The 12663-nt window shown below is 45.7% G+C and overlaps 1 protein-coding gene and 1 long non-coding RNA gene across 2 annotated transcripts; one reads left to right on the plus strand and one right to left on the minus strand.

The window, feature by feature from the left end:
* Nucleotides 1-46: 46 nt before the first annotated feature.
* On the plus strand, nt 47-11650 carry LOC309373051 (cathepsin Z-like). The gene is made up of 6 exons (XM_081917250.1): nt 47-335; nt 1588-1751; nt 3616-3795; nt 6707-6857; nt 7776-7938; nt 8770-11650. Exons 1-6 carry the CDS (start codon nt 199-201, stop codon nt 8881-8883), a joined length of 909 nt encoding a protein of 302 aa, XP_081773376.1. The 5' UTR covers nt 47-198; the 3' UTR covers nt 8884-11650.
* On the minus strand, nt 10884-12242 carry LOC309373232. Its single transcript, XR_014169881.1, has 2 exons — nt 12053-12242; nt 10884-11942 (listed from the first exon to the last, which is right to left on the minus strand). It is a non-coding gene; the product is annotated as an uncharacterized lncRNA (long non-coding RNA).
* Between the last annotated feature and the right edge of the window lie 421 nt (nt 12243-12663).

A 12663-nucleotide genomic window follows, 5' to 3' on the forward strand; every position in this document is an offset into this window, starting at 1 on the left:
GTCGCCCGAAGGCTGCCCTCCCGCAGGGGCCGGCCTGCTGCCTCCGCCTCCTCCCCTGATTTGCGCAGCCTTGCCTCAAAAACTTCCCCTTTCGAAATTGCCGGCGCAGATTGAGACCCGGCGACCGCAGGGACAGCACGAGCAGCAGCTGCCTCCTCTCGGCTCCTCTCCCCAGAAGGACCCAGGAGTCCGGCGACGATGACCCCGCCTGGGCGCCTCCTCCTCCTGGCGCTCGCCGCGGGCGCCCTCCTGTGCGCGGCGTCCGCAGCCGGCGTCTACTTCAAGGAGGGCCAGAGCTGCCACAAGCCGATGGCGAAGAGACCTCCGGGGATCAGGTAAGGCGCCAAGCGCCCAGTCGTCTTCCGAACCCGGATCTCCATCCTGCCGGCTTGGAGAGGCGCTGGCTGGATTTGGAGACGCTGTTGCGGCGCTTGAGGGCGCAGCAGGACGCCAAACGCGCCTTGGAGCGCCCTTATTTCGTCTGGCCTTACATAAAGAATTGCGGGGTGGTGGCTTCCCAGCTGTCTCTGAACCTGCAGGCAGCATATCGCTGTCACGTGTAGAGCCAAGCAAATAGCCTCCATGAATTTGTCCTATTTCCTTCCCACGGACGTCCTGGTTCTGCAGCCTGTCTGTGGCTTTAATAGACAGGAGATGTGGCTTAGGGCAGTACTTCCCAATTTGTGGTCCGCAGACCCCAGGCAGTCCATGTAACCCACTCAGAGAGTCTGCAGCACCATTAACATAACAAAAAATACAACAGCAATATCCAAATTTTCAAAAGTAGGGGGTCCATGGCTTGGCTTTTGAAAAAGGAGGGGTCTGTCGTCCTTAGCTAATTGGGAACCACTGGTGTAGGGGCTAAGTGTGTCCAACTAGTACTTGGGAGAATCTTGCTGGGTCCAAGCACAGTCTCCAGCAGAGCTGCCTCACAGGGTTGTCGTGAGGATAAAATGGAGAGAGGGAGAGCCATGGGGGCCACCTTGAGCTCTTTGGAGGAAAAGTGGGAAATAAATTAAAATTAAAATGCCTGGGCAGGCTACACAATAATGCACGTTTGGGGTGGGGGCTTGCTTTCAATTTGGTGGGTCTCTTCTTAGAGCCCTAACTTTGGGGAAGGACCATAGATTATCTGCTTTGCAAACAGAGGGTCCCGGGTTCCAGTCCCCGGCATCTCAAGGTAGGGCTGGGAAACTGACTCCTGCCTGACCCTCTGGAGAGCTGCTGCCAGTCTGTGCAGACAGGGCTAGATGGCCTGACAGCTCCCCATGTTCCAGCTGCAAAACCTGGGAGTTGTATCTTAAATTCCACCCTGCACCCTAAATTCACACGTCACTGCTCCAGGGTTTACTTCTTAATGCTGTTGCTCCCATAAGGAGATGGCAAAAGGCTGCATTAAGTGCTTGAGACAGGTTAGTGTGTCTCTTTTGAGGAAGTTTGCTGCTAGCAGCTGCCGTGTGACTGCCCAGCAAAAAGTTGGAGGGAATCATGACAAAGCAGTGAAGGATTTTCTTGTCATCTCTTATCAGATAAAGGGGGGAAAACCAGTCACTTGCTTTCTTCTGTCCTCTCCCCATTCTCCAACAGAACCTACCCTCGTCCCCATGAAAACATGGACATCTCAAAACTACCCAAGAGCTGGGACTGGAGAAACATAAATGGAGTCAACTATGTGAGCACCACACGCAACCAGCACATCCCACAGTACTGTGGGTCGTGTTGGGCTCATGGCAGCACCAGCGCCTTTGCAGGTATGGAGATGTGTGGGATGGTTGGCAATGCATCTGGTGGGCATCCTTTATCAGTTCCCACATCCAGTACAGAGAGGGTGCTTTCACGTGACCCTCTATCATGGTGTTTGGAGCAATCAAGTATTGTGCAACATCCACGTGACGTTGCTGTCATCGGAAAGCCAGTCCATATTAAACCCCCATCCCACTTTTTAAATCCAGGTTTAATGGTTAATTGGTAACCTAGTTAATGGTTTACCATGCATTCCCCCTTCTGATATGTTTGTCTCCTCCTCGATAGTGTGTGGAAAAAACAAACCATGATCACTGGCGCAATGCTGTGTCTCAACCAGGAACTCTGGTTTGTTCCGCTTCTGCAAACCACAATGAGGCAGTCAAAAATGCGCCCCCCCCTTTCTATAGATCAGCCTTCCCCAGCTTGGTACCTTCCAAATATTTTCCACTGTTTTTGACTATGCCTTCAATCAGCATATCAGACGATGATGAGGGATGATGGGTGCTGTAGTCCAAAACTCATGGAGGACACCCAAGTTGGGGAAGGGAAATTAAGCAGAAAAACCTAGGAAGGGGAATTGGATGGAATATTCTGGAGGGCAGCCATAGCTGACTGGCTGGAACTTTGAGGATAAACATTCCAGGCTGCAACGTTTTGTTGCAGGCCTGTTGGAGCTGTCAACTTAAAATGTTCTCTGAACTATAGAATGCTGCAGGTCCCTATATATACAGGGTATATCTGGGTTCTCCAGTGTGCACCTTCAGAGTAGGCTTCCCCCCCCCCTTGCCAGTCCCCGCCCCCCCCCCCCCGCTGAAAGAGTATTCTTCATTGCCCACAGCAAGCAGCAAAACCTATGTGCTCCCAAGCCCAAAAAACTTGTCTTACTCATGATGGCGTTATGCCTGGTAGTGGTTAAATACTGGAGATCTCTGGATACAAACCTCTTTGATCTTCAGTTTGTATATGTTTGGGGCTTAATATTAATGGAGAAACTGACTAGCGAGGTGCATTAAAGAAGAAGATGACACAATACATTTAAGGGTTTTTCCAACAGCTGGTTTAATTTTGTTACATGCGCTTTTTTTTAAAAAAAGGAACACGCTTACAAACCACCAGAAACTCATGGGGAAGTGTGGAATGATGTTTATTTTTTAAAAAAATTTTTTTAACCAAGTGTCCTTTGTTTCTTTTGTAATTTGTATCAACGGGTTATGTTTGATATAATAATAATAATAATAATAATAATAATAATAATAATAATAATAATAATAATAATAATAATTTATTATTTATACCCCGTCCATCTGGCTGAGTTTCCCCAGCCACTCTGGGCGGCTCCCAATCAGTGTTAAAAACAGTACAGCATTACATATTAAAAACTTCCCTGAACAGGGCTGCCTTAAGATGTCTTCTGAATGTCAGGTAATTCTTTATCTCTTTGACATCTGATGGGAGGGCATTCCACAGGGCGGGTGCCACTACCGAGAAGTCCCTCTGCCTGGTTCCCTGTAGCCTCACTTCTCGCAATGAGGGAACCGCCAGAAGGCCCTCGGCGCTGGATCTCAGTGTCCGGGCTGAACGATGGGGGTGGAGACGCTCCTTCAGGTATACAGGACCGAGGCCGTTTAGGGCTTTAAAGGTCAGCACCAACACTTTGAATCGTGCTCGGAAACGTACTGGGAGCCAGTGCAGATCTCTCAGAACCGGTGTTATGTGGTCCCGGCGGTTTGAGTTCCGCTACAGTGGGAGTGGGAAGATCCAAACATTGCTAATGTGTTTATTCTGTAAATTTGATAAAAGGTAGTTGATTCTTTTTCTTAAAAAAAGCTGTCTTCCACCAATTGCTGGTTTGTCACCCCCCCCCCCCAGATCGCATCAACATAAAGAGGAAAGCTGCTTGGCCCTCTGCATACCTGTCAGTCCAGCATGTTCTCGACTGCGCCGATGCCGGCAGCTGTCATGGGGGAGACCACAATGCAGTATGGAAGTATGCTAATGAGCACGGCATCCCAGATGAGACCTGCAACAACTACCAAGCTAAAGATCAAAGTGAGTTTATCTTACCTGCTTCTCTAGCTCAGGGGTTCTCAAACTTTTGTCTCTGGGCCACACTTTCAGAATAAAAAATTGTTTGCGCCACTGATACAGTGGAACCTTGGTTCCTGAACTTAATCCATTCCGGGAGTCTGTTTGACTAACAAAACAGTTTGGGAACCAAGGCATGGCTTCCGATTGGCTGCAGGAGCTTCCTGCAGCCAATCGGAAGCCGCATAAGCAGCACCAGACATTTGGCTTCCAAAGAACTTTCAGGAGGTGGAATGTTTGGCTCCCAAGGCGCTCGGGAGCCAAGGTTCCACTGTACACTGGAAAACAAAACAAAAAACTCCTAGCAGTGCTTGATTTATAACTGTAGAACATGGTTCTGCTATCATGGGACATCCAGAAAGTATAAAACAATGCAGCTACATAAGAACATGAATCATTCCCAAAATATAATTACAAACGAGCCTCTTACATATGTACCTTAATGAAAGATGTGCACATGTTTTGCCAGGTCATCTCATTTATCTTAGGTCTGGCTTGAAACAAGCAAACTTTCATCTCCTCATCAGCACAAATAAGCTGCTCTCTTTCCTGATCTTTCATATTTGTCAGAATTGAAAGTCCCTGTTCACAACAATATGTCGTGTGAAACTGTAGAAGAATAGTCAATTTTGAAAAGATATCTACCCATTTTCTGCAAATTAAATATATGTTCTGATACTTTATTATACTATACTGCACTGAAATGTTCAAAAAATTTAGTGTCCTTGAATCTTACTGCCACACCCTTTGAGAATCACTGGTCTATCTAATCTATAATATTTATAACCTGCCTGTCAGCTGAAATTGCAAGATGAGGAGTGTTATGATTAAAACCCACACTAAGGTACAAAATAACTAGGGATGTGTCCGTACGGAGGAAGGAAGCCTCTTCTGTCTCCTTGTGAATACTCAAGAGTAGACCCATTGAAATTAATAGATCTTAGTGGGTCTCCTCTAAATAGAACTCACCTTTGGGTACAGCCCTCTGTTTACAAGATGACACATGCAAGACCACAAGGATAAAAATAAATTTCAACATTTGTGCTTCCATCACCAAAGCTAATCACATGAGAAAGAGGAGGAAGGATGGCAGGGAGAAGAAAATGCATTTAATAAAAGTAGGAGGAGGAGAGGGAGAAAGAGAGAGGGACAGTCTGTGGTGTAATCACACTTCATCAGAGGGAAACAAAGTCTGGAGAGAGATGGATTGGTTAGTACCATATTCTCCTTTTTTAAAAGCAGATTTCTCTCAGCAGTTACAATGTGCTTGTATTCAAGCAGATAGCCTGTGCAGCAAGGCAGTTTATGGCCTTCCCTTCCTATCCTTGTTCTCCTATTGAGTAAATGCAATTGCCCCTTCCCCCCTCATCTCTAGTAGTATTCATTCATTTATTATATTTCTTGGTGGCTTTTCTTACAGAGTATCCCAAAGCCATTAGCACTTAAAAAGAACCAATGGTCTTGGTGGAGATAAGGATTAACAAAGAAACTGGGAGGGTGTCACAGATAGGAAAGGTTCAGGTAGGTAGCTGTGTTGGCCTGACGCAGTAGAAATATATATATATATATATATAAGGAAGAAAGAAAGAAAGTAAGGTGCTTGCTTCTGGACAATTTCTTTTTTTCTTTTTTCTTTTTAGATAGGTAAGGGATCAGGAGAACAAAGAGTCTGCCCCTGTTTTCTGCTATCAATCCCGTCCCCTCCCAAGTGCAAGTTGTAATTATTTCAGCCTATTCCCTTCCCTGCTTCTCTGTACAGTGGACACTCGGGTTGCGAATGTGATCCATGTGGGAGGCACATTTGCAACCCGCAGCGCCGTGTCTGCGCACGCACGGGTTGCGATTTGGTGCTTCTGTACATGCACGAGCCAGTGTGGTATGAGAGCTAGTGTGGTGTAGTGGTTAAGAGCGGTAGTCACGTAATCTGGGGAACCGGGTTCGCGTCTCCGCTCCTCCACATGCAGCTGCTGGGTAACCTTCTCTGAAGTCACACTTCTCTGAAGTCTCTCAGCCCCACTCACCTCACAGAGTGTTTGTTGTGGGGGAGGAAGGGAAAGGAGAATGTTAGCCGCTTTGAGACTCCTTCGGGTAGTGATAAAGCGGGGTATCAAATCCAAACTCCTCCTCTTCACGAGCACTGAAACCCGGAAGTAACCCGTTCCTGTACTTCCGGGTTCAGCGCCATGCACAACCCAAAAATGTGCAACCTGAAGCGTCTGTAACCCAAGGTATGACTGTACTTTCCAACCTTGGGCTCCTTCCTCTTTAGTCAGTAGACCCAAAGAAGCTCCACACTCCAGAAATATTGGGTAAGACTAATTCTAGCTATACGGTGGAATTCTCCTATCTTCAAAAGTGTTTTTCTCGCTCAACATGCCCCCCCCCAAAAAAAAACTCCCCACCAGCTATCTCCTCCAATTTCTTCTAGTCTGCAACTTGGTCAAAAAGCACAACATCAAAAGACGCGCCTGTTTGGGTTTTGTTTTTGTTTTTTTACACATTTCCCCTTTTCTCGCAAGCAGTGTGTCAAGGGGATATGGTGAAACCTAGGGCTGTCTTCAGCTAATGCAAATTGTTGGTGCACAGATTTCTGCTTGTGAAATAAGATTTCCTTCCCTGTCGTCCATTGCGCTTACCCTGTGCCCTCCCCAAATCTGCTCCAGGACATTGGGGGGACGATTCCTAGTACAGATTTTGGGGGTGCGTGGTGGCGGGGAGGAGAGGGGGGGGCATGCTCCATTGTGCAAGGAGAACTCATTACGGTGATGGAACCTTCACTGAGCACTACGTTTGAGTCCACCCTTCATTTCATTGTTTATAGCCACTGGATAAAAGGAAAGTTTCTTTCAGTTAAATGCGCCTGTTCATTTTTCAGAATGCAAGAAGTTTAACCAGTGTGGCACATGCATCACTTTTGGTCAATGCCATGCACTAAAGAATTACACGTTGTGGAAAGTTGGAGATTATGGAAGTGTCAGTGGGCGAGAGAAAATCATGGCAGAAGTCTATGTGAATGGACCCGTCAGGTACAGAAGCTAAACCTTTGTAGCCAGTGTCTAGGTAGTAACACATGAAAGCATGCAAATAATTGCAGTTATTTCAAATAGCCTATTGCAGTGGTTCAAGAAAGACCGGTGGCTCAGTTTATCTGGTTTTGGAATCTGCCATGTTTATGTTATACTTTATTAACCCAGTGCCATTTGAGAATTGAGAACTTTCGTTACGCTTCAAAAGAGACCGGCACATCCACCCCATACAGTTAAAGCCCAGGACTTGCCCCCAAAGAATTCTGGGAACTGTAGTTCATTAAGGGTGCTGTGAATTGTAGCCCTGCGAAGAGTAAACTACCACTCCCAAGATTCTTTGGAGGAAGCTGTGTGCTTTAAATTTAGGGGATGGGTGTGACCAGTTGATTTGTTGATTTGATACAGTGATTTGTCAAGTGATTGGACCAAGTAATTCGTCCATTGATTCAGTACATTGTCCAATTGATTTAGTGGCCTTAGGAATGCCTCAATTTGTTGATTATGTGGCAGCTGGTGACTAGCTAAGAGGACAATAAGTTTTGTCCTCCTAGAAGGGATGGTAAAGGTGGAAACTGACTTTGGGGTGCACTGGGTAACAGCTTTGATATTACTTACAAAGCTTGTTTGTTTCACTGGCAGAAGGATTATGGTGATTATGGCTCCAACCTACCAAGGGGCAAGTTAAAGTAACCTCTGCTCCTTGCTGCAGCAGCTTTCTATTTAATAATTTTATTAATAATAATTTTATTATTTATACCCTGCCCATCTGGCTGGGTTTTGCTCACGAGATAAAGATTGAAGCTTTTGTATCAGGTTGTGACTTTTGCGGTGCTATCTAGAGTGGACATTGAAAGTTTCAACTTATCAGTAGCATCTTAAGGCTGCTTTGATGTCATTGTTCTGTATTCTTTAAAACAGCTGTGGGATCATGGCGACTTCGAAGCTGGAAGCATACACTGGAGGAATTTATAAAGAATACAACGCCCAACCCATGATAAACCACATAATCTCCATTGCTGGCTGGGGCGTAGAAAATGGAACTGAATTCTGGATCGTCCGGAACTCTTGGGGACAGCCATGGGTAGGAAGCACAGAGCAGCCATAAAAGAGACGTGTGTGTTTGTGTGTACAACATCCAGAGGGCTAAATATTCACCATTCCTGCTCTAATAGGAAGGAATTCAGCCCTTCATGTTTGATTACAGCTTTCTGGCAGGCCCCAAGAGCTGCACAACTCTGTGTAGGTGCAAACCCTACATGTACAAAGATCGGGGATGTGTTTTTCAACTACTGTTTAAGCACTTGGAGTTTGGTCCAGAAATCTGCACCTGCTCCTACGTGTGAGAATCTTCTGAATGCCGCAGGATCACTTGCCAGAGTGTTTGGGTGCAAGACCACCAGAGCTGATAAAAACCCCAATGGACTGTGTCCATTTAGGGATCAGGAAATGGTGTGATGCCTGGCAAGCCAGAGGCATTGATGTTTTAGCAATAGGCCAGGCCATTTTGGGGGGTGGATTTTGGGACTTAAGCCCACCTTTTCCTTCCTTCTCTCTGGCAGGTAAATAAATAGTTGTGTGTCTGTCATGCCATGCCTTGCATGCAACATCCAAATATCCCACTGCATCAGGGATTGAAAAGGTGTGGCTTTCCAAAAGTTGTTGGATCACAACTCCCATCATCCTTGATCACTGGGGCTGATGGGCATCCCAACAACACCCAGAGAGCCACAGGTTGCTTAATCCTGCATCACCCCTTCCTGCATGCTCTGGGGCAGATCCAGGACAATTGCCCTTATTCCTTCCAACTTGTACACAGTCAGTGTGTGTTGGGTGAGGGTTCCAAGGGTGGCGGCAGCAGCAGGAGAAGAGTCACTTGAGCCCATGACTAATGCAGTTTCCTCTCATCTTGCAGGGTGAGAAGGGCTGGCTCAGAATTGTTACGAGCGCCTATAAAGGAGGCAGCGGAGGGCACTATAACCTGGCTGTGGAAGAGGACTGTGCTTATGGAGACGTCATACTTTCTTGAATTCTGCAATGGATCACAGACCCCTTATTTGCACTCCTGATTTTGAAACGAAAGGTATCTCCCAGGAAGGTTTCACTCCTTCTTCTCATGAAAGGGAAAGATCTATCTATATATTTGGCAACGCATGCTAATGGTGAAGTATTCGCAAAGATCAGGCTGCTTGTTTGCATATAACGTCTGCAGCAAAGGAAACTATTGATTGCACACACGGAGAGAAAAACGGCATTTATTTCTTTTTGCTTGGAAGCTTTCCTCAGTTACAATGATGTAGGTGAAAAGGACTTTGCGGTGTATGTGACATATGGATCCCCATTTGGCTAAAGCAGGCTGAGACCTGCAATGCTGGACCTGCAAAATATGCAAAATACCTTAATGGTGTTTCCATGCATCCAGTGCCTAGTTTAAATCACATTGCCTCGATTTCTGGACCCAGAGTTTAGGAAGAGCTGAAGGGGGGAGAGCATAGCAGGGAAGGGGGCACAGCCTGTCATTACTCGTTGCCTTCAATGCAGGCTTACTTTGTGCCCTTTCTTGCTGCGCATTGCAAGAGTTGCCTCTGTTGCTCCGGCCACTTTTGACTCTGGCCCCAACCACCACTTGCACGTGGCCTCTGGAAGGTTGTGTATGACCATGTAGCCCTTGATTTCCAGCTCCTCTCACTGACACTTAATTCTGTTCCCTGGAGAACCTCAGAACGAGGCTAATATCCCTGCTCCTTGCATTCAGGTTCTGCAAGCATGGCATCCCAGACTGTGTGTAGCATTGGCATACTGGAGATGAACAGCCCAGGGAAATCTATGCATTCAGTTTAAACACAGCCCACTATATGGGTTGGTTGCTACTGTGCATCCAGTATCACAGTTCATTTCAAAGCCCCATTAAAACCAATGGGACACAGCTTGAGTCTCATTGCCTGTCGAGTCACAGCTAAGTATTGGTGAATACAAGTCCGTGCTTTCCTTTTTTCGGGGTTGAAGAGAAATTGTGCAGCAGTTGGGAGACCAGTTGCAGAATTATATGCAAGATAATATAGGATTTTTGGCTACTGAACAGTTTACTGTGTCTGAGATACATGTTTTTAAATAGGAAATCTGTTTTTTCCACATATGGGGATAATTCCTTCAGGAATGCTCACTACTGGGGGGAATTGCTCAACAACAATCCTATGAGGGAGACGAGGCTGAGGAAAATGTGACCAGCCTCAAGTCGCCCAGTGAGCTTCATGCGCAAGTAGGGATTTGAACCTGGCTTGTCCCACCACCCTCTAATTTGGAAGGTGGCAACATGATGCCTCTTGCAGCGCCCACAAAAGATCTCGGAAAATATTCCTTTAAAACTCCCTCAATGAGAGCCTGTTCGCTCTTGCCACTCATCTCCTGTTTGCACTAGCTCAGTCTTTATGACATTGAACATGCCCCCTTAAACATGCCCACATTTCATGGGGTCCTAGGACTGGACACCCACCCTCCCTCCCTTCTGTCCTGAAAGGTACAAAGGACACCCTGAGTGAGTGTGGCGATGGCTAATGTAAAGGTAAAGGTAACCCTGACCATTAGGTCCAGTCGTGGACAACTCTGGGGTTGCCTGCTCATCTCGCTCTATAGGCTGAGGGAGCCAGCGTTTGTCCGCAGACAGCTTCCGGATCATGAGGCCAGCATGACTAAGCCACTTCTGGCGAACCAGAGCAGCTCACGGAAACGCCATTTACCTTCCCACCAGAGTGGTACCTATTTATCTACTTGCACTTAGACGTGCTTTCGAACTGCTATGTTGGCAGGAGCAGGGACAGAGCAACGGGAGCTCACCCCATCGTGGGAATTCAAACTGCCGACCTTCTGATCAGCAAGCCCAAGAGGCTCTGTGGTTTAGACCACAGTGCCACCCACGTCCCATGATGGCTAATGTAGGTGCCTTTTTAAAAAAAATAAATTGATTGGGGATGGTGAAAGGCCTGCATCATGGCTCCCCTTCCTGCACTTTTCGAAGGGGTGGCCATTTTTGTGTCGTGCCATGCCCCATGGGCACCGATGGCACTTTATCAAGATTCCAAATGTGCCCCCAGGCCCAAAGAAGTTGCTGCTCCCTGCTTTAAATTTTCCCTCTTCTGTGTACAAGGTGCTCTACAGCCTTTCCCTATTCTGCGAGTTGCTGCAGACGTGCCATTGTGGCCATATGCACCTCCAAAGTTAGATGCCAGTGAATAAGAGACCGGTGCTCTTGTTTAAAGTGACAAACGTAGGGACAGTGTTTTTCTGTTGAAACATCCCGGAGATGGGAATGGAGGGGAAATAGTTAGAGGCCTGTGCTACTGATATAAAAATATAGTCCACGGTCTTCTTTTTTCAGTGTGCTATTTTTTAATTTTTTTACAAATTCTAACTAATAACAAAATTTGTACACTCATGATGATGTTGGAAATTAAAAATGGCATGTTTTGCACCCTCACGTGTGTACCAAACATGTATCGGACATCCTCAGGCACTAGGAGGAATCTTGCTGCAAGTCTGTAATTATATTAACTTGTGTAACATACATAACCCATAAAAACCAAAAAGGGCATTACAAGATCTAGACCAAGACCAACATAGTCAGGAAAAAAAATGCAAGACACAGACACCACAGAATTTTTTTTCTGATACATGCAGCAACTGAAAAACTGAAAAACCAACCTTTTACAAAGCTATATACTGGCAAACACAGCAGGGACTTTCCCTTTGTTCTCTGAAATATTTGCATAAGCAATAAAGTTCCGCCAGACGCTCACAAACACATCTCTGTGCATTTCCTCTAGCTAGACCTAATCTGCATTTAAGTTCCTCTCCCACATCCTTCAATCAGCCTCTTCAAGATCCATCTCCAATGTGGCAGTAAGTCAGCAATGTGGCAATATGTGCAGCTACCAATAAACATCATATGAGGATGGGTTTATCTTCCAAGTCTGTATTATCATCTGAAAATAAATTTAGTAGAGTTAAGTTCTAGGGTCTTCCGAATACATAGCAGGTTTGTATAAACACACACATAAACACATCCTTTGGAAGGACTCTATATTTGCAGGTCTGTACTATGTGTTTTGACCAAACTGCGGGAGGCAGTGGAGGACAGAGGTGCCTGGTGTTCTCTGGTCAATGGGGTCACGAAGAGTTGGACACGACTAAACAACAACAACAACAACTATGTGTTTGCAATAAAAACTCTGTTTAATAAACATGTTGCATGGCCAACACTGGACAGAACCTGACTGGGTTAGTCATAATGGTTCAACAGACAACTCAAGATTAAATAATGAAAATAGTAAATGCTGCTGGATGTTGAGGCCAGGATAGCTCAGTTGGTTAGAGCGTGGTGCTGATAATGCAAAGGTTGCAGGTTTGATCCCTGTACGGGGCCAGCTGCATATTCCTGCACTGCAGGGGGTTGGACTAGATCAGTGTTTTTCAACCTTTTTTGGGCAAAGGCACACTTGTTTCATGAAAAAAATCACGAGGCACACCACCATTAGAAAATGTTAAAAAAAATAACTCTGTGCCTATATTGACTATATATAAAGTAATTCTCTTTAATAGGAATCAAATAAACACAAAGAAAGTATTTTATAATTACTTTATTATGAAATAGTAAGTAAACAGAAATATGAAAAATTATAAAATACTTTATTTTTAAATCTTTTGAATTTTTCAATTTTTCCCACGGCACACCAGGCAACATCTCGCGGCACACTAGTGTGCCGCGGAACAGTGGTTGAAAAACACTGGACTAGATGATCCTTGGGATCCCTTC

This window comes from Podarcis melisellensis (assembly GCF_964234715.1).
Source record: "Podarcis melisellensis genome assembly, chromosome: 6".
Lineage (NCBI taxonomy): Eukaryota > Metazoa > Chordata > Lepidosauria > Squamata > Lacertidae > Podarcis > Podarcis melisellensis.